The sequence below is a fragment of the Talpa occidentalis genome, unplaced genomic scaffold (genome assembly GCF_014898055.3).
Source record: "Talpa occidentalis isolate TD23 unplaced genomic scaffold, MPIMG_talOcc4v2.1 talOcc4.4, whole genome shotgun sequence".
NCBI classification, from domain to species: domain Eukaryota; kingdom Metazoa; phylum Chordata; class Mammalia; order Eulipotyphla; family Talpidae; genus Talpa; species Talpa occidentalis.
In genome coordinates this window covers 54,750,135-54,770,757 of record NW_023604295.1, presented here as the reverse complement: position 1 = coordinate 54,770,757, position 20,623 = coordinate 54,750,135, and the positions used below count along the sequence as shown (strand labels likewise).

The 20,623-nt window shown below is 41.8% G+C and overlaps 2 protein-coding genes across 4 annotated transcripts in view; both read right to left on the bottom strand.

Moving 5' to 3' along the window:
* DPPA2 (developmental pluripotency associated 2) overlaps window positions 1–1,184 on the bottom strand; it is a 32,590-nt gene extending 31,406 nt beyond the window's left edge. Inside the window, exons 1-2 of one of the 2 annotated variants that reach the window (XM_037524591.2) lie at window positions 971–1,184; window positions 378–644 (exon numbers count right to left, since the gene is read on the bottom strand). In XM_037524591.2, the coding sequence (XP_037380488.2) occupies window positions 378–644; window positions 971–976 (273 nt within the window). In that variant the 5' untranslated portion in view covers window positions 977–1,184. The remainder of the gene's footprint in view (window positions 1–377; window positions 645–970) is intronic. The other variant, XM_054700610.1, reaches the window with a different exon arrangement.
* Window positions 1,185–1,993: 809 nt separating this feature from the next.
* DPPA4 (developmental pluripotency associated 4) lies at window positions 1,994–12,549 on the bottom strand. Of its 2 annotated transcripts, none has more exons than XM_037524588.2 (7): window positions 12,443–12,549; window positions 10,524–10,683; window positions 9,146–9,309; window positions 9,009–9,059; window positions 8,481–8,781; window positions 6,873–7,068; window positions 1,994–2,398 (listed from the first exon to the last, which is right to left on the bottom strand). In XM_037524588.2, the coding sequence occupies exons 1-7, from the start codon at window positions 12,464–12,466 to the stop codon at window positions 2,368–2,370; spliced, it is 927 nt and encodes a 308-aa protein (XP_037380485.1). In that variant the 5' UTR covers window positions 12,467–12,549; the 3' UTR covers window positions 1,994–2,367. The 2 variants fall into 2 exon arrangements, with proteins under 2 accessions (XP_037380485.1, XP_037380486.1); XM_037524589.2 differs by lacking the exon at window positions 12,443–12,549 and adding an exon at window positions 11,132–11,175.
* Window positions 12,550–20,623: the final 8,074 nt, after the last annotated feature.

The window sequence follows — 20,623 nt, the reverse complement described above, 5'->3', positions numbered from 1 at the left end:
ATTATAATTTATCATTCAAGTCAGGACACTTTAAAATTTGTACCTTTGATGTTCAAAACATACATTATCTTAAGTGAATAACTGTACTTACATATGGATAACTACCACACAAAACAATAAGCTCAATTATGATATAGCTCAATTATGTTGCTAAGGCAGATGTAATCACAAGTGATTGCTTCCTTGTGAGATTATTATTAAATCTCCTCAGTAAGAACATAATGATATATTGTATCCCACATATTTCCACTTGTACCATTCGTCATAAATTCGAATACTTAGTTAAGGTGGATAAAACAAATTTCATTTTTTGCTTTTTTTTTTTTTTATACCAGCACTGGGTATAGTCAGAAGCGCTGGAGGGAGAGAGAACTCACCAGAGCCAGAGCGGGGAGCAGAGCAGGCAGGACCGAAGTACACTGCTGAGGGGAGCAGTGGGTGGCAGGAGAGGTCTGTGCGCCATGTGGGACCCTCCTCTGGTGGCCGGGGAGCAGCTGGGGATCAAACCAGCGCTGCACAGGCTGCGGGCAGCTTCGCAACCCAGCGCTCAACCGCTGCGCCACTGGGGAGGCCCCATTCTTTGCTATTAAGTTCCATCTTGCCAAATGTAGAAACTCAGGCACTTTCAGGTTAATTAATTCCAACTATGTATTTTAAAAAAAAATTTTATTATCAGTGTTCATTTTTAAACAATATTTGCTTCCCCCATCCCCTCAGGTGTAGTCCAACTATGTATTTTAAAACATTCCCCATCTCCTTCCTCCCCAGTTGTTCTTCAGGGATGGGATGCTTAGACAAGGAGCTGCTTCCACTTTTGTCAGAGAGCTCACATGCAAGTTTGCCTCTGCCAGCCATGCCTTGGCTGGCCCTAGACTCTAGAATGGTTCTACATTTCTCCTATCATCATTTTTATTGTACTTCACATCTTGCACGCACATCCCACCACATGTGCTTGAGGGCACAGACTTGCCTTCATGGCTGCTTAATTTCCAGATGAGAAATTGGAATGAAGATTTCTTCTTAGCTCCCTCAAAACATCATCATACCAGCAGCCTGTTGCCATGGGCTTCATTTAAGGCACAGGATTATATACAGCCCTCCCTCTTCATCATAATAGGGTTCTGGGAGCGTTAAGGGACTGTTGTGGGGGGAGAATGAAATAGTAAAATGTTACAGGAATTTGGGGGAAGACTTGGGGATTGTGACATCAGAGATTTCATCTTGCCAAGAACAGGAAGGAGGGGTAAAGTTCTAACAGGAGAGTACAAATTATCTCAAAGTGGTTTTTAAAAAAAAAATGAATCAGGGCCTCCCCGGTGGCGCAGCGGTTGAGCGCTGGGTTGCGAAGCTGCCCGCAGCCTCTGCGGCGCCGGTTCGATCCCCGGCTGCTCCCCGGCCACCGGAGGAGGGTCCCACATGGCGCGCAGACCTCTCCTGCCGCCCGCTGCTCCCCTCAGCAGTGTGCTTCAGTCCTTCTGCCTGCTCTGCTCCCTGCTCTGGCTCTGGTGAATTCTCTCACCCTCCCGCGCTTCTGACTGTACCCAGTGCATGTATAAACAAAAAACAAACAAACAAACCAGCAAACAAATAAATAAAGCATGCTTCTATAAAAAAATAAATAAATAAATAAAATAAAAAAAAAATGAATCATGCGGGCCTCCCCAGTGGCGCAGTGGTTGAGCGCTGGGTTGCGAGGCTTCCCGCAGCCTCTACAGTGCCTGTTCAATCCCCTGGAGCCGGGTGAGGGTCCCACATGGCGCGCAGACCTCTCCGGCCGCCCGCTGCTCCCCTCAGCAGTGTATTTCGTCAGTCTGCCTGTTCTGTTCCCTGCTCTGGCTCTGGTGAATTCTCTCACCCTCCTGTGCTTCTGACTGTATCCAGTGCTTGTATAAATAAATAAATACATCTTAAAAAAAAAAAAAAAAGAATCATGCCAAGAGAAAGTCATAATTTTTGGTTTAATACTAAGAACATAAGTAACAGTCTCCTAAAATATAATAGATAATGAATATTTGCTATGTACATTTTTAAATGCAATATATTATGCATTTATGATTTGGAAGTAACTCTAGACACCTTTTTAAGCCATAGATTTATATACACATAACAGTTACAAATGAAAATACAGGCAAAGTGCCTTTTTCCCCCGATTCCAGAGACATTCCATAAGAAAACTTTAAAAGTTTGTTTAATATACATGTTTTGTTTCCCTTTCACTTGGTTTTAAAATACTTAAAAGTCTGAAATCATTTAATTCAGAATATACGAAGCGTGGAGGAGCCCGGAGTTCAGCTGTCAGTTGATTGTAGCTGTCTGTTTATCATTAAAATTAATCATAGCTGGTGACTTTTTCCTGGTAATATAATCTTATTGGAGGCTTTTCATCAATACCCTATTCCTATAAAGCAAATGAAATATATTTCAAAAACAAACCAAAAAGATAAAATTGCATACTTGAAAATAATCCAGAAAGTCACTGCTGAACCAATAAAACAATAGGCTCATAGGTGGGATAAGTGACCATGTCATCAAGGAATGGCTGTCATCTTACCCTAACTCTGCAATATATTCATGTTCCTGTCCTGTGCCAGGAGGACCCCAGAGTGCATCTTCACCATTACCCAACAGCCCAGCTATGTTTTTGAAAGGCTATTCAAAGTGACTCTGGCTTTATTTAACTTGCCTGGCATAAAGAAATGCAGCAGCAAGGGGCTTCCCTGGTGGTGCAGGGGTTAAAGTCGCAGCACTATTAAGCTATGGCCAGCCACTGTGGCAGCAGACCCCTCCTGTCTCACCCTTTGCTACCCTCAGCAGTGTATTCTAGTCAATCTGCCTGTTCTCTCTACTCTGACTCTGGTGAATCTTCTAACCAGCCCCGGGCACCTCTGGCCTACACCCCAGATCTTGTATGCCTAAATAAATAAAAATAAATCTTCAAAAAAAGAAAGAAATGCAGCAGAAAGCATCACAGCCAAAGGGTTAGAGAGCTGCAAACTCACTTCTGCCTGTGGGAGTCAGTAGTGGTATCAGGGCCTAAGGTGCTGCCACTCCTGACTAGCAGGAAGGGACGCTGAGCTGCACCACTCCCCTTTCAGGTTTCTATCCTTTGTCAGCTGCCTGAGACCTCAGATGCTCAGTAATCATGGCACCAAAGGGGGACCCCACCCCAGCAGGTCAACAGAGCTTGGAATGAAGCCCAGGAACTTCCTGGGGTAAGGAGAGGTTCCCTGTCCTGCTATTCAGAAGCATTATTGTCTTCGCATCCTTCTCTCCCAAGTTAAGCCCAGAAGCATACTTGGGCTCACCTTCTGCAATACAAAAGAAATGAAAATTCCCTGTAAGCACCCTACTGCTTTACCTTTCCATTTTTACTGCAGAAAATACCTTCAATTGCAATCAAGATTTTTTTCTTTTACTCAACACCACCAGTATCTGCACTCTTTACTATTTAAATCTTTTATTATCCCAGATGTTATTTGTTCCTTCTTCAACTTCATTTGATTAATTAAAAAATACCCTAAATGCAAATCCTTCCCATTAACTGCATATTTCCTATTTTCTCCTTGTTCCTTTTCTGTCCCCTTTATCATTTCCCTAATATTATGCTTGAAGCTCCAGTCTAAGCTGTGGCACAATCCCTACTATCTCTTAACAATGTTTATTTTCTTAAAAATATTTATTTATGCATACAAGAGCTAGGGTGCAGGCCAGAGGTGTTGGGGCTGAGAGGATTCACCAGACAGAGAGGGCAACAGAACAGGCAGATTGATTGAAATACACTGAAATACACTGAGGGGAGCAGCGGGCGAGTCACGTGTGCCACGTGGGCAGCTCCCTGGCGGGGGACTGAACTCATGCTGCAGTGGCTGCGGATAGCTTCATGGGTTGTGTCTTAACCCCTTGTGCCACCAGGGAGGCCCTCTTAACAATAGTTAAATAATCACCAAATAATTATCTAGATGTTAGATTTCTCTTCTAGTTGCTACAAGATGCTAGCCCCTTTTAAACAAAGGAAAAACTGGTTTTCTTAGATTTCTGAATTGATCTATTTATTTACTTCCCTCCTATGCTATAGAAGTCTCAATCTATTCACTTGCTTAAAATCCTTCAATGGCCTATAATCCAGATAATGAGCTGCAGGATGTCACCATTTCTCCCCCTACTCCTAGAAATCTGTTTGCAAAAATTTGCATATGCGCATTTTTCTAAACACACAGAGGTCACCACAGTTGGTACTCTACAAGCCTAAATACAGTGACCTTTTGGAAAATTTGTTTTATAGGCCATTTAAACTTCTGGTAACTTCTTAATTTAATGCTGTATTTGACCTTCAAACACCTTCTGGTACAACTTGCTCCTTAGAAACCGAGGCCCTGAGCCTCCCCAGCGGCACAGTGGTTGAGCACTGGGCTGCGATGTTGCCCGCAGCCTCTGCACTGCAGATTTGATCATGGCCGGCCGGCGAGGGTCCCACATGGCGCGACAGACCTCTCCTGTCTCGCCAGCTGCTCCCCTCAGCAGTGTATTTCCCCGCTCTGGCTCTGGTGAATTCTCTCAACCCTCCCAAGCTTCTGACTGTACCCAGTGCTTGTATAAATAAATGTGTAAGTAAATCTTAAAAAAAAATAAAGAAAGAAAAAAGAAACCGAGGCCCAAAAAGGTGGCATATGCAAAATTACTGAAATGGTCTCTGATAGAAACAGGACTAAATCTAGGACTGCTCCTCCTTGGCCTCATGCTTCTTTTAAAACAGTAATGCCCATTTCCTACCCATCATCAAGCCTGCCAGTTTCGATTGCTTATTTAATAAAAATATTTCCCACTGTCATTTAGAAATAGGAACCTGGGCCTCTCTGGTGTCACAGGAGTTTACTCTAAGTGCTATTGAGCTATCACTAGTCACTGAGGCATGAGTTCGATCCCCAGCCAGGGAGATGACCCACATGGTGTAAGCAGACCTCTTGCCTGCTGCTCCCCTCAGCATTTTAGTAGACCTGCCTGTTCTGCTCCCTACTGTTTCTGGTGAATCCTCCTACTGAGACAGGGCAAGCTAGGGTTATTAGGCAGTTTTAGGGACAGTGCAGGAGGGGACCTCTGAAGAATTTAGGGAGGCTTCAGAGATAAGGACAACCAAAGAAATATAACCAATTCCATTAGGAAAAACAAACATGCCAGGACCAAGGACAACATTGTTAATGCTGGTCCTGGTTTCCTTCAGGTGGTAAAGGGAGGCGGAGATTGGAGAAATGGAGAGTGGTTTAATTTATGGTCACATTAGAAGGGCAGCTGTTTAACTTCAATGCAGGGATGCCCATCCAGAAGACTGGGCCATAAATTTAAAGATGCAACAAATGGGAAAAGAGAAAGCTGTTAGATAAGGAATGTGAAGATCCCCACTCAGTAGCAAATTGAGTGAGACAGCCAAGAACTAACCAATCACAGAGAGACTGGTGAAGTTTTAGAATAATGAGGGAAAAAAGGTATATATTCCCTGAGACACAATTCCACTTTGGCTTCCTTGCCCCTCCCAGGCCTGGTTCCCTGGCCTGGGAGTCCCACTTTATTTCTGCTCTTTTCCTCCTCAATAAACTTTTTCTTCTAAACAAACCTGCCTCTTCTCGCTTGCTTGCCTGAGCGTCTGCGAAGTTCCTGCTGCGGCTTTGTGAGACACCAACCCGTGGGGGTCTAGCAGCTGGGGCTCAGCGCTGCCCTGCAGCCTGAAATCCGATCCCGGCTGGGAGACTAGGCCTGACAATTTCGGTATCACTACCACCCCAGCTCCCCCAAATTCTGGCCTACATATCAGTTCTTGTATACACAAATAAATAAAATAAATTTTAGAAATAGGAACCTTAATTAGCTGGTAGGGTTTATTCAGAGAACAAATTTATCAGGTTCCTTCCCCCAGGTCAACTACTTTCTTTAATATGTTGATTTCAGTTTGATTTGGAATTTAAGTTATAGAAAAAATCATTTTTTGGTGACCTTGCTTCAGTTTTCTTCATAACTGTGCTTCTAAAGTTGGTTGTTTGGTGAATACAATGACACTTCATTTATCATCCTATAACTAATAAAATTTTTGAAAAGAACATCAGCTAGTAGGAAAACCCTAAATTTTCAACATTCAAAGTTTACTGTAATTTGACCCAAACGAATGGCATTGCTTGAAATCTGTAAAACTGAACTCGTATCTATCTTCATGACTTTGCGCAGACTAAATCCCACTAGCTGGAATAAGTGAATGTTTGCTGTGTGCCAACCAGTGCTAAGTTCACCCACATTACTTGATTTTATTTTCACTGTCTCTTCAGGTACACATTATTATGTCCATTGTATGAGTGAGGAAAGCAATGCTTATTTTCAAATATAGTCTGTCACACTAAACTCCTTGCAATTTCTTCTTTGTCCTAAGTTCTTTCATAGACTTAGCACTGATCCCTATCTGAAAAATGTCCTTACTCATCCTTTCTACCCAGTCAATTCTTCCCTTAAGTTAGGAAGCTTCTTTGACACCAGCTGTCACATCACATGGTTTTACTAACCTGTTGAAAACCCGTCCATGCCCAGACTGTAGGCTACTTAAGGGAAGGGCTCTTTTGCTAGCCATTATATCTGTATAGTGCGTCCACCAGCAACACAATAACTATACAATGTTTCTTCAGATTTATGGATCTCCAGGTATAAGCATTAAGCCCATATAAACACTCTTTTCTAGGAATGCATACAAGTACCTGAGTAGTGATTTTCTTTAAACTCTTTACTGACACTTGGATTTGATGTACAGGGCTAAAGCTTATTATGTTATCTTCTCTTTCCCCCTAAATGAAAAACAGGTGTCCACTTTTAGTTTATGGAAAAGCCCGGGTAATTACCTTTGGACACATTTGGGGCACAACATATTGTCCTCCAGGTGTGGGGGTGTAAAATTGCAGGAGGGGAGCAGGAACAGGGCACACACTTGCCCTTGTTTCTCAGGTACCCAGGCTTGTCCCCCATGAAACTGAAGGCGGACCCAGCCTTCTCTGTCTGCAGGGAGACTTCTTCCATGAATAACACACCACCTAACATCTGGGAACAGAAAGAGAGTTAATTATAAACAGAGTGACGAAATCCTACTGTTTAAGACTGCACACCTTGACCTTTGATTCTTTTTTTTCTCAAGTGACAGCTCCAATATAGAAGCTCTGGAATCCTAACTATACCTATTCTATCCTGCTCCCCTTAGTAAATAATGCAAATTTGTTCCTGTTAAAACTTTAGAGCTGGAAGTGGCAAAGCTGCATGTGGGTATTTGATAGTGCAGAGGAGGCAAAACTATCCATTTCAGGTGTTCAGCCGGGGCTCAGTGACAAAATGAAAATCAGACTAGCTAGAGTTTATTAAATAGTGTAGCACTCACCAAAGAGAAGCTGCCAGGAAAACTAGTCCAAGACGATGGGTTAGAATTCTAAGTTATATAACATCTTCCACAAAGACCAAAGAATTGGTAGAGGAATCACAGGACAAACAAAGAAAAGCAGTTTTAGGTTCCCAAGCACAATAAACTATGGAAAAATATATGAAAGGACCTAATGGAATAAGCTTTATTTGCAGATTCTTCTGGTGCCATCTCTAGGTTGCTTAAGAGTCTGTCTCCAGCAAAGGGACAATTTATATCCTGCCTTTAGCCAATCGGGGCAACTTTTTCTGGGTTTGCTACTTTGTCTTTAGCGCAAATTTAATTTTCGTGTTAAAGAGGCATATTCTGGGTAGCCATATTTTGGTTTCCTCCAATAGAAATGCCAAACCAGACTAGTCTGGGAAGGGTTTTGTCAAATAGTCTCAACTCTTTAGTAGGCGCTGTGTTGTGTAAACCAGGTTATGATGTTCTGGAAATGTATCCCCTGTCATTCTTAAAATATTTGAGGTAGATAGAATTATTAACCTATTTTACAACAAAGAAACTGAAAACTGGCTTGAATAAATTTTTAAATTGAGGTGACACTGATTTATAATGTGGTCTAAGTTTCAGATTACAACTTTACACTTTGATATCTATATAAAATATATGCTGGTCACCACCAAAAGTAGTTTCTATCCACTGCCAATCAATTGACCCATTTACCCAATTCACTTACCCTTAATTAACAACTTTCCACTTACTAATGAGTGTAATAGGTGCTAGAAGACCCAGGCTCAAGCTCAGTTGATTTTTACATAATCAGCCTTTTAATTCCTTAAAGGGGAAAAGAAATGATACCAAACAGATTGCTATCCCCCTTCTGATGACAAAATAATTGCAATGGTATTCACTATTAACATTGCCTTGGAACCTAGCCCTACCTCAGTCCTAAATCAGAAACTAAGGGGGAATGGGACGGGGCCCCAGGACTCACCAGCTCTTCAAGATTTTGATATATCCTAAAAGCGATCCCAGGTTAACATTTAAACTCATGTCCTCATCTGGACCAGATCTAGCTCCTACTGTTGACTGGACTTACCACTTGACTCTGGTGGTGACTGTACTTCTTGTATTTCCTCCATCCTTCCAGCCATGGCTGTTATTCTGGTCCAGGAGGCAAACACAGCATCTGGGGCAGATGTTGTCACTACCACCGTGTCAACTGTCTCGAGAGTTGATTCTTGGAGGATAGGTGCCGGCACACTGTCCTCAGGAGAAGCATTTACTTTAGGAGGATTAGTTTCCTTAGAACTTTCCGGAGTTATTTTCCCACTGCTTAGCACTGCTTTTAGCTCTGATTTCTTCAGGATCCTGGCCTCCTTTGCAGTGTTGGGAATATCCTACAAATTGGTTTTAAAAGATTAAAGTGATAATTACAAGTGCAGTCTCAATATTTATTGCTCTCTTTGCAGTTGCTAAGTGAGGGGATATTGTTCCTTCTTAGAATGAGGCATATAGGGGGGAAAAGAGGGACTGAAACAATTCTCCACACTTTTTGATTCTAAAATAGGTAATCAGGTTGAGAACTAAGTCTTCCACTCTGCCAAATTTCCTATAAATTACTTACCTTTTGATTTGGATATGCATATTCACAGATTCTCTTATAAACTTCTAATTTCTAAGACAAGAGAAAAATGAGTTAGTAATCATAGCAAGGGGTCCCCCCCTTCACCCAGCACCATAGTATCTCACCCCAGCTCACACCTGGCCCTTGGTGCTCAGCTTTAGTTCCCGACCCCAGGCCCGCACAATGTCCCGGTGAAGCAGATTGATGGGTGGGATTTTCAAGGGCAGTGGAGGAATTGGTATCTTCTTCCGTTCAGGTTTTACTCTATCATTGTCTTGTGCTTTCTCGGTTTTGCAAGAAGCTTGAAGGAGAATGGGACAAAATTAGTGATAAATTTTTGTGTTACTTTTTAAAATAGCAAAAGTACAAACACTCTCAGTTTTTGTAATCCAATCCCGATTTTACAGCTAAATATTTTGCCAAGGGCCACATCATCTCAAGAGACAGAACCTAATAGCTGGGGTTGAATACTTCTGAAACTGAGTTTTTACTTCCTAAAATTCCCCACCACTCATACATACTTGCCCCTTTGTAGTTGTTCAACTCACTGGCTCTAGGATCCACTGGAGATTGTACTTCTAAGGGGTTGCTAGTTTTAGACCTGTGTTTATAAATGCTCAAAAGTTGCCTTATCCTTTCACTATAAAAAACCACCAACAACATTGCACACACAACCACCAATAATTCTGTCAACCCACCATCATGTCTGCACTGGGGTCTCCAGCTACTTACACCTCACCTCAGGAAAAGACATATAGGAAAGACAGATCATACTCCAGAACATTCACAACTACGCTATTTTAGTCCCTCTGGTTTAATGAGTACACACAATACCAATGAGGCATAGCATAGGTGTTTTTACCTAATTATTTTATTTAAGTTACAATTGATCCCTATCAGCCAATATAGGTATTATCCTTACTTTTTAAAACAGGAAACAGAGTTCTAACAATGGGATTTTAAATTTATAAGCCGCTTGTCCCCAAATTATTTTACACTGAGATCCCTAACTCCAAGCAGTCAGTTAAGGCAAAAATAATTACCAGAATTAAATATATTATGGGAGTTTAGAGACAGGAAGAGAAAAGTTTTAACAGAGGGGACTCAAGGAGAGCCTCAGGAAGGTGGGCTTTAAACTAAACTTAAGGGCCTCCCTGGTGGCGCTGGGGTTAAAGACAGAGCTATCAAGTAAGCTATTACTAGCCCCTGCAGAATGAGTTCAATCCCAGCCTGGCCAGGAGCAACCCACACAGCACAGCAGACCTCTCTTGTCTAGCCTGCTGCTCTCCTCTCTCTCTGGTGAATCCTCTCACCTGCTTCCCCTCCCCCGCACCTCTGGCTTACACCCCAGTTCTTTTATGCATAAATAAATCTTTAAGAAAAAATAGACTAGACTTCAAAGAAATGTAGCACCTACAAAGTACAGGGTGGAAATTTGTTCCCAAATCCTTCAGAAAAATCCATCAGGGTTTCTTAGGCACTAGTGTAAGCACACGAGTGTATAGAACCTCTTACTTTTGTCCTCTTTCATACTTCTTTTTCGTTTGGTCGCCTTTGTTGAGGTTATTCTTTTCATAGTTGATATACTTTCACCAGAAGTTCTCTGTTCCTCTATGGACACGGTTTTGAATTGGAAAGTAACATTTTCTTCCCCCAACTTCTTTGTGGAATTCCACTGCAGACAGAAGAACCAGTCAGTCATTCCTATGATGTCCACCCGCCATAAACACCACTGACTATTAAGATCTTAAACCCACAGGCAAAGCACCAAGATAGTCATTGAACTCCACACTGGTGATACGGATTCTCCTCGGGACACAATCTTAACTCTAAGTTTCATTTATAAGATAGGGAAGCAAGGCCAATTTGAAAGTACAGGACAGGAAATATGGATCCAAACAAAAATATGATCACACAATTACATAAAGCAGAAAAACTGGTGGGTAGGGTATGATTGTATCGTTTGAGATAATTGGCTTAAAGATCTTGAATCTTTTAAATAAATATTTAAATACATTGAGAAAAATGTAAACCAAATTTTACAAAAAAGTAGAATAAGCTGCTTTTGGGAAAACTTAAATCACCTATTTGTCCCCAAATTTCCCCATTCCTTCATTCTTTACCTCTTTCAAATAAACGTGTTTCCATATTATTGCCAAAGAGATGCTATACACCCATTCAAGGAATTGTTCTTGGCATGAAAATTGTCTTTATACAACCTACAATGTTTCTTCTCTTAATTGCTCTCCATTGCCCCAAGTTCCAGTAGCAGAATTCCTTTCCAACTTATCTACTTGCCTGAAGGGTTATCACTTAGCTCCACCCTATATCCCACACCCACCCACATCTATTGATATTTAAAAATCTTAAATCTTATTCCTCTTTCAAAATCTCCTTTCATGTATTAGTTCATCTGAAAAATTTTTCTAGTCTAATAGACTGAGTCAAATTTACAACATTTCATTATTACTACCTCCTGCCAATTGCAAATTTACCTTTGCTTATGTGATTTGATTAATACCTGTTACTCCATTTCACTGTAAACTTCGCAAAACTTTACCTTTCAACATGGACTCAATAAACATGGTGACCTTTTTTTTTTAACTTTGTTTTTAAGATGCAGAAGTAGAGGCTAAAAGGTTACATAACTAAGGGAAGCAGGTAAGCATATTAGATAGAAATTAAATCCAAATAAACTTTTTTTGCTCCCAAACATAAATCCTTTCTACTTCCCCCAAGGTGGGAGTACCAACAAATTAACAATTGTATGACATTTTTACATTTCCAAAGCAGCTTTACATTAGTATTCAAATTTTACATTTGCCCTGACACAAAGTCCTCACTTAGGGTCTCAAAGTCTTATAATTAACAGGGCAAAAATGACAAATTCTTGTAATGTAACACTGCGGACACTCATATTTCACTTCTGGAACAAGTCTCAAAGCCTCTCCACCTTTAGATTCTGTATGCAGTACTTGTCCACATATCTGATTTCTGATTATTTTTCGCTCTTAATGACCCCAGGGAAAAGAAGACAAGTCCAGACCCAGCACCTGTGTTTTAGGACCTTCTTTCCCAACCTTAGCTCAATTTCCTATTCCCAAAGTCTTTCCTCATCTCCCCTTTACTCCTGCAAGCATTTCCCTACAGATGCTTTATTCTGCTTGTGGTGCAAGCAGGATAAATCATCTCTTTAAAACCATAACAAGAAACCTTATTTCTTACTGACTCCTCACTTCAAAATACCGGGCTGCATTCATTTTCAAGACTACCTTTTTCTAAATATAAAGGAAGAAATTCTAAGGCACATTCTTTTCTCCTCAATGTAAGGATTACAAGTGCTGAGGCAGAGAAACATGCGAAGACTCACAAAGACAGAGAACAAACATGCTAAAATTGCATTTTATGCTATTAAATCATACCCCAATATTTACCTCTTTGCCTTTTGAATTCTCCATACTCTAGAAGTTGAGGTTGATATAAACTTAGGAGTTCTGAAATGGCCCCTAGCCCAATACTGCTGTTAAAAGTCTCCTCCCACTTCCTGCCACCAAAAACACTTTTCTTTGTCTCCTCCCCCCCCCCATTCGTGAATGTAAAATTGTCTACTATCTTATTCAGGAGGTGACTTTTGTATTGATGGATATATTAGTGATACCATTTCTGCTTCTTTTTAACTTAATCATGTACGGTGTGGTTCACAAGACATTGGGAAATTGATAATGCCTTCGGAAAATTTCCAAGCGGGGAAAAAAAAAAAATGTTGCTAGAGACATCTGAATGAGATGTGTGAAGGGATTTAATGATCGGATTTGTGGAAACAATAGAAACCTGGGGCCAAACCGGTGGCTCGAAAAAGGGAAACTTTTTGCATGTATCACCTTCAGTCCATTTCTTAAGCAAGTTACTCCGCCAATTCAAACTCCAGCTTTCCACCTCTACTAAAAAGCACCTTCTCAGCTGTCAACAACTAATAATACTTTTGTCATGTTCTTTAAGTATCTCTTACGTGCCAAATTCTAGGTTCGAGAGTTCACAATCACTAATTTTATTATTCTCCATTTGTTTTTGCTCATATTATTTAGGAGTTCCATTTTCACTCAACAGATTTTACGTAGTTCGTATTTGCTTCTTCACTCATTAGCTCATCTAGTGCTAAAGGGTTACTCTTGATCAGACAATATCTTCATAACAAGATCTGTTGACAAGACCTGTATTTTCTGCAAGAGCTTCATTAATTTCAGTTACTTCAGCTAAAGAATAGAGTTCACTAGCAGAGTACCCATTTTCCAAAGCACCATACTCCTGTTGTTTGCTCAATTTTTTCCTAATTTCAAGCGGATGACAGTAAACATCTCCAAGCTTCCTGTGAAAAATTGCTGATCCCCACTGTTCCAATACGATCTTTTTTTGTTATCCACCCATGTTTGTGAATTTTCTGACTGAGAGCAGAGCTGAGTCCTGGCGCAGCTTGCAGACCCCGCCAGCCTTATTTGCAGAGCCCAGGGCCCTTGCAGGTAGGCACCGCAGGTGCGCAGGCTGCGTGCGGAGAGCAAGCGGCTTCCTGCCGGCTGTGCGCCCCTGGCAGCGCCGCCTCAACGCGGTGAGGGAAGCTGCGTAGTGGAGCCGAGACTCGCACACACCCCATTCTCTATTTTAGAGATCACAAAGGTATGAATAAAATTGCGTTGATGACTTGCTTGGTGGTACAGTAAGTCCTGAGCCCGGTTCTACTCCTGGAAACTCTTACCTACAGACTCCCGAGCAAAGTCAAGATTCTCTCCACGGATAGTTTGAAATTCACCTTCCCAGGTTAACTCCTTATGGTCAAGCTGTCCAGATGAGAGGAGTGAACCAAAGGCGTTTCCTATAATTAAATGGGAGCCACATCTTCATTTGTCAGATTACAAAATCTGTTTTGTTCCTTTTTTGTTTGTTTTGCCAGCATCTCATTGCCCTAAAATGATATGATTCTTACCTAAAATGAAGGTAAAAATCTGCTCACGAATTAGAAGTACCTGGAGATAGGAAGTAAGTAAATGGGGACTTAGGAGTAATGACATGTGGACTGAACAAGCTGCAGAGAAGCAAAGGGGAGAGCAGGTATTTAGAATCGTGATTGTCTGGGGCCTGGAATTGGGTATTGATGGACGGTATCTTTCCCCCTGGTTTACAGCCAACCAGTCAAGACTTACTAGTTAAGGAATGCGTAATGTACTTAATTGAATCTTCTTTTTTATCCCAGTGTAATTGGAAGTGACATTGCTGAATTCTAAATTAAGTACAAACCCAGATTTTGCAATATCTAATCCTGGGCAAGAAGCAATCTGTAATTTGTATATAAGTAGATAGAGTGTGTGTCGGAATAATGATTTTGAAATTCTTACACCTACCACCGTTTGGGGGGACACAATTCTAAAAGAATTTCATGACCATTCAAAAAAATGAGTTAACTATGTATAATGCCCTATGTAAAAACAGAATTAGGGTGTCTCCCTGGTGGCCTAGGGGTTAAAGTCTCAGGGCTACTGTTATAGGACAGCCCTGATATTGAAAGGGTGGGATTTGGAGTTCCCAGTGTCTTTGGCTTTGGCCTGGGGTGGGGGTGGAGTCCACAAAGCCTGTATGGAATTAGCTTTAGGACAATCCTTTTCCCCCTGACACTACCACTGTGAAGGCTCACCACAACGGCCTGAGTTTGATCCCCAGCCAGGGAGCTAACCCAAATATGGTGTAGCAGACCCCTCCTGTCTGTCCTGCTGCTCCCTTCAGCGGTGTATTTCAGTAGATATGCTTGTTTGGCTCCCCACGCTGTCTGGTGAATCCTTTCATGGCGCCCCATACCTCTACTTCACACCCCAGTTCTTCTATGCTAAAAGATAAATAAATAAAGGAATCAGTACATTTTAATTTAACATATCTCAGCTTAATTGAAATAATACTGTGTTCTTGAATGAAACAAAAGCTATATCTTTTCTGTAGGACTGGTTGGAGTTATAATTTGTAAGCAACCTTGGGCAAAGTATGATATATTTGTGCTTTAGTTTCTCAAATATAAAATAGAAATAACTAAGTTTATTGTAGCTTTTAGAGAAATAATGAACACAGGTTTTGTTTTGTTTTGTTTTTATTTATACAAGCACTGGGTACAGTCAGAAACGCAGGAGGGTGAGAGAATTCACCAGAGCCAGAGCGGGGAGCAGAGCAGGCAGAAGGACCGAAGTACACTGCTGAGGGGAGCAGCGTGCGGCAGCAGAGGTCTGCGCGCCATGTGGGACCCTCCTCCGGTAGCCGGGGAGCAGCCGGGGATCGAACCAGCACTGCAGAGGCTGCGGGCAGCTTCGCAACCCAGCGCTCACCCGCTGCGCCACCAGGGAGGCCCTGAACACAGGTTTATGTGTAAAATTTGTTACAAATGTTTAGTGGTCAAAAGAAAACTTTTTTTTTTAAAAAAAGATTTATTTATTTTATGCATATAAGAACTGGGGTATAGGCCAGTGGTGTGCAGGGTGAGAGGATTCACCAGAGACAGAGTGGGGAGCAGAACAGGCAGACTGAGGTAAGTACACTGCTGAGGGAAGCAGCGGGCGAGTCAGGAGAGGTCTGCTGCACCAGGTGGGTAGCTTCCCAGCCAGGGATCAAACTAATACTGCAGTAGCTGAGGACAGCTTCATAGGTTGTGTTTTTTTTTTTAAATTGCACCTTTTTTTTTTTTTAAGATTTATTTACTTATTTATACAAGCACTGGGTACAGTCAGAAGCACTGGAGGGTGAGAGAATTCACCAGAGAAGAGCGGGGAGCAGAGCAGGCAGACAGAGGACACTGCTGAGGGGAGCAGTGGGCGGCAGGAGAGGTCTGCACACCATGTGGGACCCTCGCCATTGGCGGGGGATCGAACCGGTGCTGTAGAGGCTGCGGGCAGCTTCGTAGCCCATTGCTCAACCACTGGGCCACCAGGGGAGGCCCTTCATAGGTTGTGTCTTAACCCCTTGGGCCACCAGGGAGGTCTAGAAAACTATTACTTTTTAAAGTGTTATGCCAGGGCCTCCCCGGTGGCGCAGCGGTTGAACACTGGGTTGCGAAGCTGCCCGCAGCCTCTGCAGCACCGGTTTGATCCCCGGCCGGCCTGCAAGGGTCCCACAGGGCGTGCAGACCTCTCCTGCCCCCCTGCTTGCTCCCCTCAGCAGTGTATTTCGTCAATCTGCCTGTTCTGTTCCCCACTCTGGCTCTGGTGAATTCTCTCACCCTCCCATGCTTCTGACTGTACCCAGTGCTTGTATAAATAAATAAATCTTAAAAAAATAAAATAAAGTGTTATGCCAATGTCTAAGATTCCACCTATCCTGAATCCAAAAAAATATTTATAATCAAATGTCATTCATTTATGGGCAAAAGAGTATGGGTGTCTACTACATGCTTGGCATGGGAGTGACAGTGATGAAAAAAAAAAAACAGATCAGGGACCGGCATTCATAGGTTTCTGGACTGTTCGGAAGAAGGCATTAAGCAAATAATACCAATAGCTAATAAGATAAGCAAATGCTTTTTTACATTTTAACATGCATTCTATTTATTTATTTGCATTACAAACGTAGCCTATTCAACCATGATACTTGAAAAGAAGGAGAACATATGATAGCCTGTAGTAATGATTTTGAAGTCATTAGAAATGGGGGAAATTTGGGGCCCTTCCTGGTGGCGCAGTGGTTAAAACGTAGCACTATAGCGATCAGCAGGCTCTGCAGCACAAATTCGATCCCTGGCCAGGGAGCTACCCACATGGCGTGGCAGACCTTTCCTGTCTTGCCCACTTCCTTTCAGCAGTGTGTTTCAGTCAATCTACCTGCTCTGTTCCCCACTTTGTCTCTGGTGAATCCTCTCATCCCCACACCTCTCGTCTGTACCCAGTTCTTGTATGCATAAATAAATAAATCTTTAAAAAGAAAAAAAGAAATGGGGGAAATTAGTCAATCTGAAGAATCAGGTGAACTGAATTAACTGAATAGAGGAAGGGAAAGAGCTGCCTAGGACAAGGGCCACCCCCTGGTGGCAGCCCAGCTCCTTTAGAAAGTCTTGGCTGTGTGACTGGTGTTCAGAGAGAGAGGAGGAATGTGTAAGTGGAGTCTGGATAGATTGGCCTTTTGACCTTTAAGCTAAGAGTAATGGAAAGTTGTTGAAAAAATCAAGACAGGGATGGAGTGGGCACTCTGATGAGTATTTGTAAAGATCTTTAAACTTCAATGTGTAGAAAGAGGTGGAGATGAATCAGAATAGTCTCAGGCAAGTGAGTCAGGAGGTTACTGTGGCAGTTTTAGATAGGAGATACTGGCAACTACAGTGGTAATCCAGAGTTGTAGTTAAAAGCAGACTCAAAGCCAGAATTTTTTAACCCCCAATCTCCCTATAAAAGACAAGATAATGGACCCCAAATTGAATTGCTTATGGTAAGCCTCACATCACCAAACTGATATTTACAATTTCAGCCTCTCCCAGAAATGAAATGTTAAACCACTCAATCAGCCATCATCTAATATTTGTTAGTTAAGTAATCTGCCTCATAGACAGCTGCTATCCCTAAAGGATAGTGACCTTGCTACAAGCAATCCTCTATTTTTGTCTAGTATGGTTTGTTCCCAGCTCCCTTCTATTTTCATTTTGTATGGTCCTCAGAGTTCTCTTCTATTTGCTAGATTGGATGTTGCCTTATTTGAGCAAATTTTTCCACAAATAAACTTAAATTTTAAAAAGGGCCCCAAATTTCCCCCATTTCTAATGACTTCAAAATCACTACTACAGGCTATCATATGTTCTCCTTCTTTTCAAGTATCATGGTTAAATAGGCTACGTTTGTAATGCAAATAAATAAATAGAATGCATGTTAAAATTTTAAAATTTTTAGTTTGTCTATTTAATACCCTCTTTTCCTTGCTGTGTATACTCTAGTCCTTTCCTTGTCTATAAAATGGGGATCACGAAAATAGTAGCTCTTGCTACTATTGTAACCCCAAGTTTGTGGGGCTGGTGAAGTGGACCATCAGTTGTCTGGAATGAACATGTTTCAATTAGTAGAATGTTGAACAAGAATACAGATTGGAGAGAAGTATATATTCCTGCCAGGTTTGTTTTTTTCTTTGTTTTTGTGTACGTTTTCTGTTACCCAAAAAGTTTTAATTGAATAAAATGAGCAGAGTTAATGAGGCCTTTAGTTGTTTACCTGGAGGCAATAAATCTTCCAAAGTCATTAATCTGCATTTACAGCAACAAAACAGGATTGTAGTATACATAATCACCATTTCTCATATGATGATGTGATGGAATGGAGAGATTTGGTGGGAGGTATGATTGTGGAGGTTGATTGAAACACTTGTCTAAATCTCTCTGTACTTATTTAAGATTTATACATAGTCCAATTCATATCTAGAATGATTTTACCAACTTTATAACAGTATATGAGAATAATTCTTTCTCCAGATCCAGGAGACTGACAGTCTAGTATATTAGTACAAAATGATTTTAAGTATTATCTTAAGTATCATTTTAAGTTTCCCTCATGGGAAACAGGTGAGTCATTACAAGTAAATATAAAGAGTATGGTAGGTCATCAGATTTGTGAATAGCTGCTTAAAAAAGGAAAAATCTGGAAGAAGATACTAAAGCTGAAAAGAAAAAACCAACCAACCAACTAGCTTTATCTATAAACGCGCTCCCTTGCAACTCTCCTCCCTCCTCTGACCGGTTAGGCATTACTGATAAAAAGGTGTTGTGTTGTTTCTTTTTTTTAAACTATTGGGTCAGATAACATAATGGAGAAATACTAATAAAATTACTTCACAGTAAAGCATATGTTTAATGATATGTTGCGGAAAAACAACACAAGCATGACTGTTTATAATATACATTGTATTTAAAAAAAAAAAACAACAAAACATTTTGGGCCTCCCCGGTGGCCGCGCAGCGGTTGAGCGCTGGGTTGCGAAGCTGCCCGCAGCCTCTACAGCGCCAGTTCGATCCCCAGCTACTCCCCAGACACCGGAGGAGGGTCCCACATGGGCGCAGACCTCTCCTTCCGCCAGCTGCTCCCCTCAGCAGTGTACTTCGGTCCATCTGCCTGTTCTACTCCCTCCTCTGGCTCTGGTGAATTCTCTCACCCTCCCGCGCTTCTGACTGTACCCAGTGCTTGTATAAATAAATAAATCATTTAAAAAAAAAGATTTTCGAATAATAATTTTAAAAGGGATTTCTCACAGTAGGAGGAATGCTGAGAGCGCACAGTGTTTGAATTACATACCATGAATTACAGACTAGATTCCTTAGGCATCTACTTTATTTATTTTTTTTTTTTCAAAGATTTATTTATTTATTTATACAAGCACTGGGTACAGTCAGAAACACAGGAGGGTGAGAGAATTCACCAGAGCCAGAGCAGGGAACAGACTGATGAAGTACACTGCTGAGGGGACCAGAGGGCGGCAGGAGAGGTCTGCGCACCATGTGGGACCCTCGCCCGCAGCTGGGGATCGAACCGGTGCTGCAGAGGCTGTGGGCAGCTTCGCAACCCAGCGCTTAACTGCTGCGCCACCAGGGGAGGCCCGTTATGCACCTGTTTTAAAGAACAGGACATTCTGCTTTGGGGTAGATTTACTTTAAAGTTGTTGCAAGGAATGTCAGGTCCTGCTGCCTGTCACAGTTGAAAGCCAATAAACAGGGGCCTTGCTGGTGACCCAGCAGTTAAGTCTCAGCACTATCACCTCTCTGGCAGGAGAGCTACTCCACATGGCACAGCAGACCTCTTCTGACTCACCCGCTGCTCCCCTCAGCAGTATATTACGGTCGTCTGCCTGTTCTGTTCCCCACTCTGTCTCTGGTGAGTCCTCTCACCCCCCACATCTCTGGCCTGTACCCCAGCTCTTGTATGCATGAATAAATATTTTTTTAAAAAAATAAAACATCATTAGTCATATAGAATGTACTTGCAGCCTGTGCTACGTATATGTCCAGATTCCTATACCAGGTAAGGTTCTCTTCCCTTTCTCCCTAGTCCCCAATCAAAGCTACTGAAACTTAAGCTTCAGTATCTTACTCGCACTAGCTCCTTTTGGTTCTTGCGAAGACCCTAGAAATTTTGCATTCATAATTTTGACACTGGGCAAAAATAAGGAAGATTTGAGGACCCCAAACTGATATGTGGGAATATGGGAAAAACCCATGTTTCCTGTTTTAAGGGTTTGTGCTCACTCGTGAGCATTAAAGCAAAATAATCAAACTTTAGTGTGTGCAATGATTTTTAATTAGTGTGTGAGGTTCAAAGGGAATAGAGAGAGAGGGAGAAGAGCAGGGGAGAGAAGCATTTCAAAATACTAACTCCCAGTCGAGCTCTGAAATCCTCTGTCCACTCATTGGCAAACAACCAGCCAAACAGGTAGGGCCCAAAGCAGAACAGCCAAGACCCAAGAGCAGAGTCACCAGGACTCCTGAATCCAAGGCACCTCCCAGCAGGAAACACAAACAAGAAATTGGATAGGGCCCGTAGGACTGGGAGAGAAGGTGAAAATCAAATTTCACAATGTATCACCCAAGCTGAATCCACCACAAGGTCAAAGTAGTGGCTGCCATA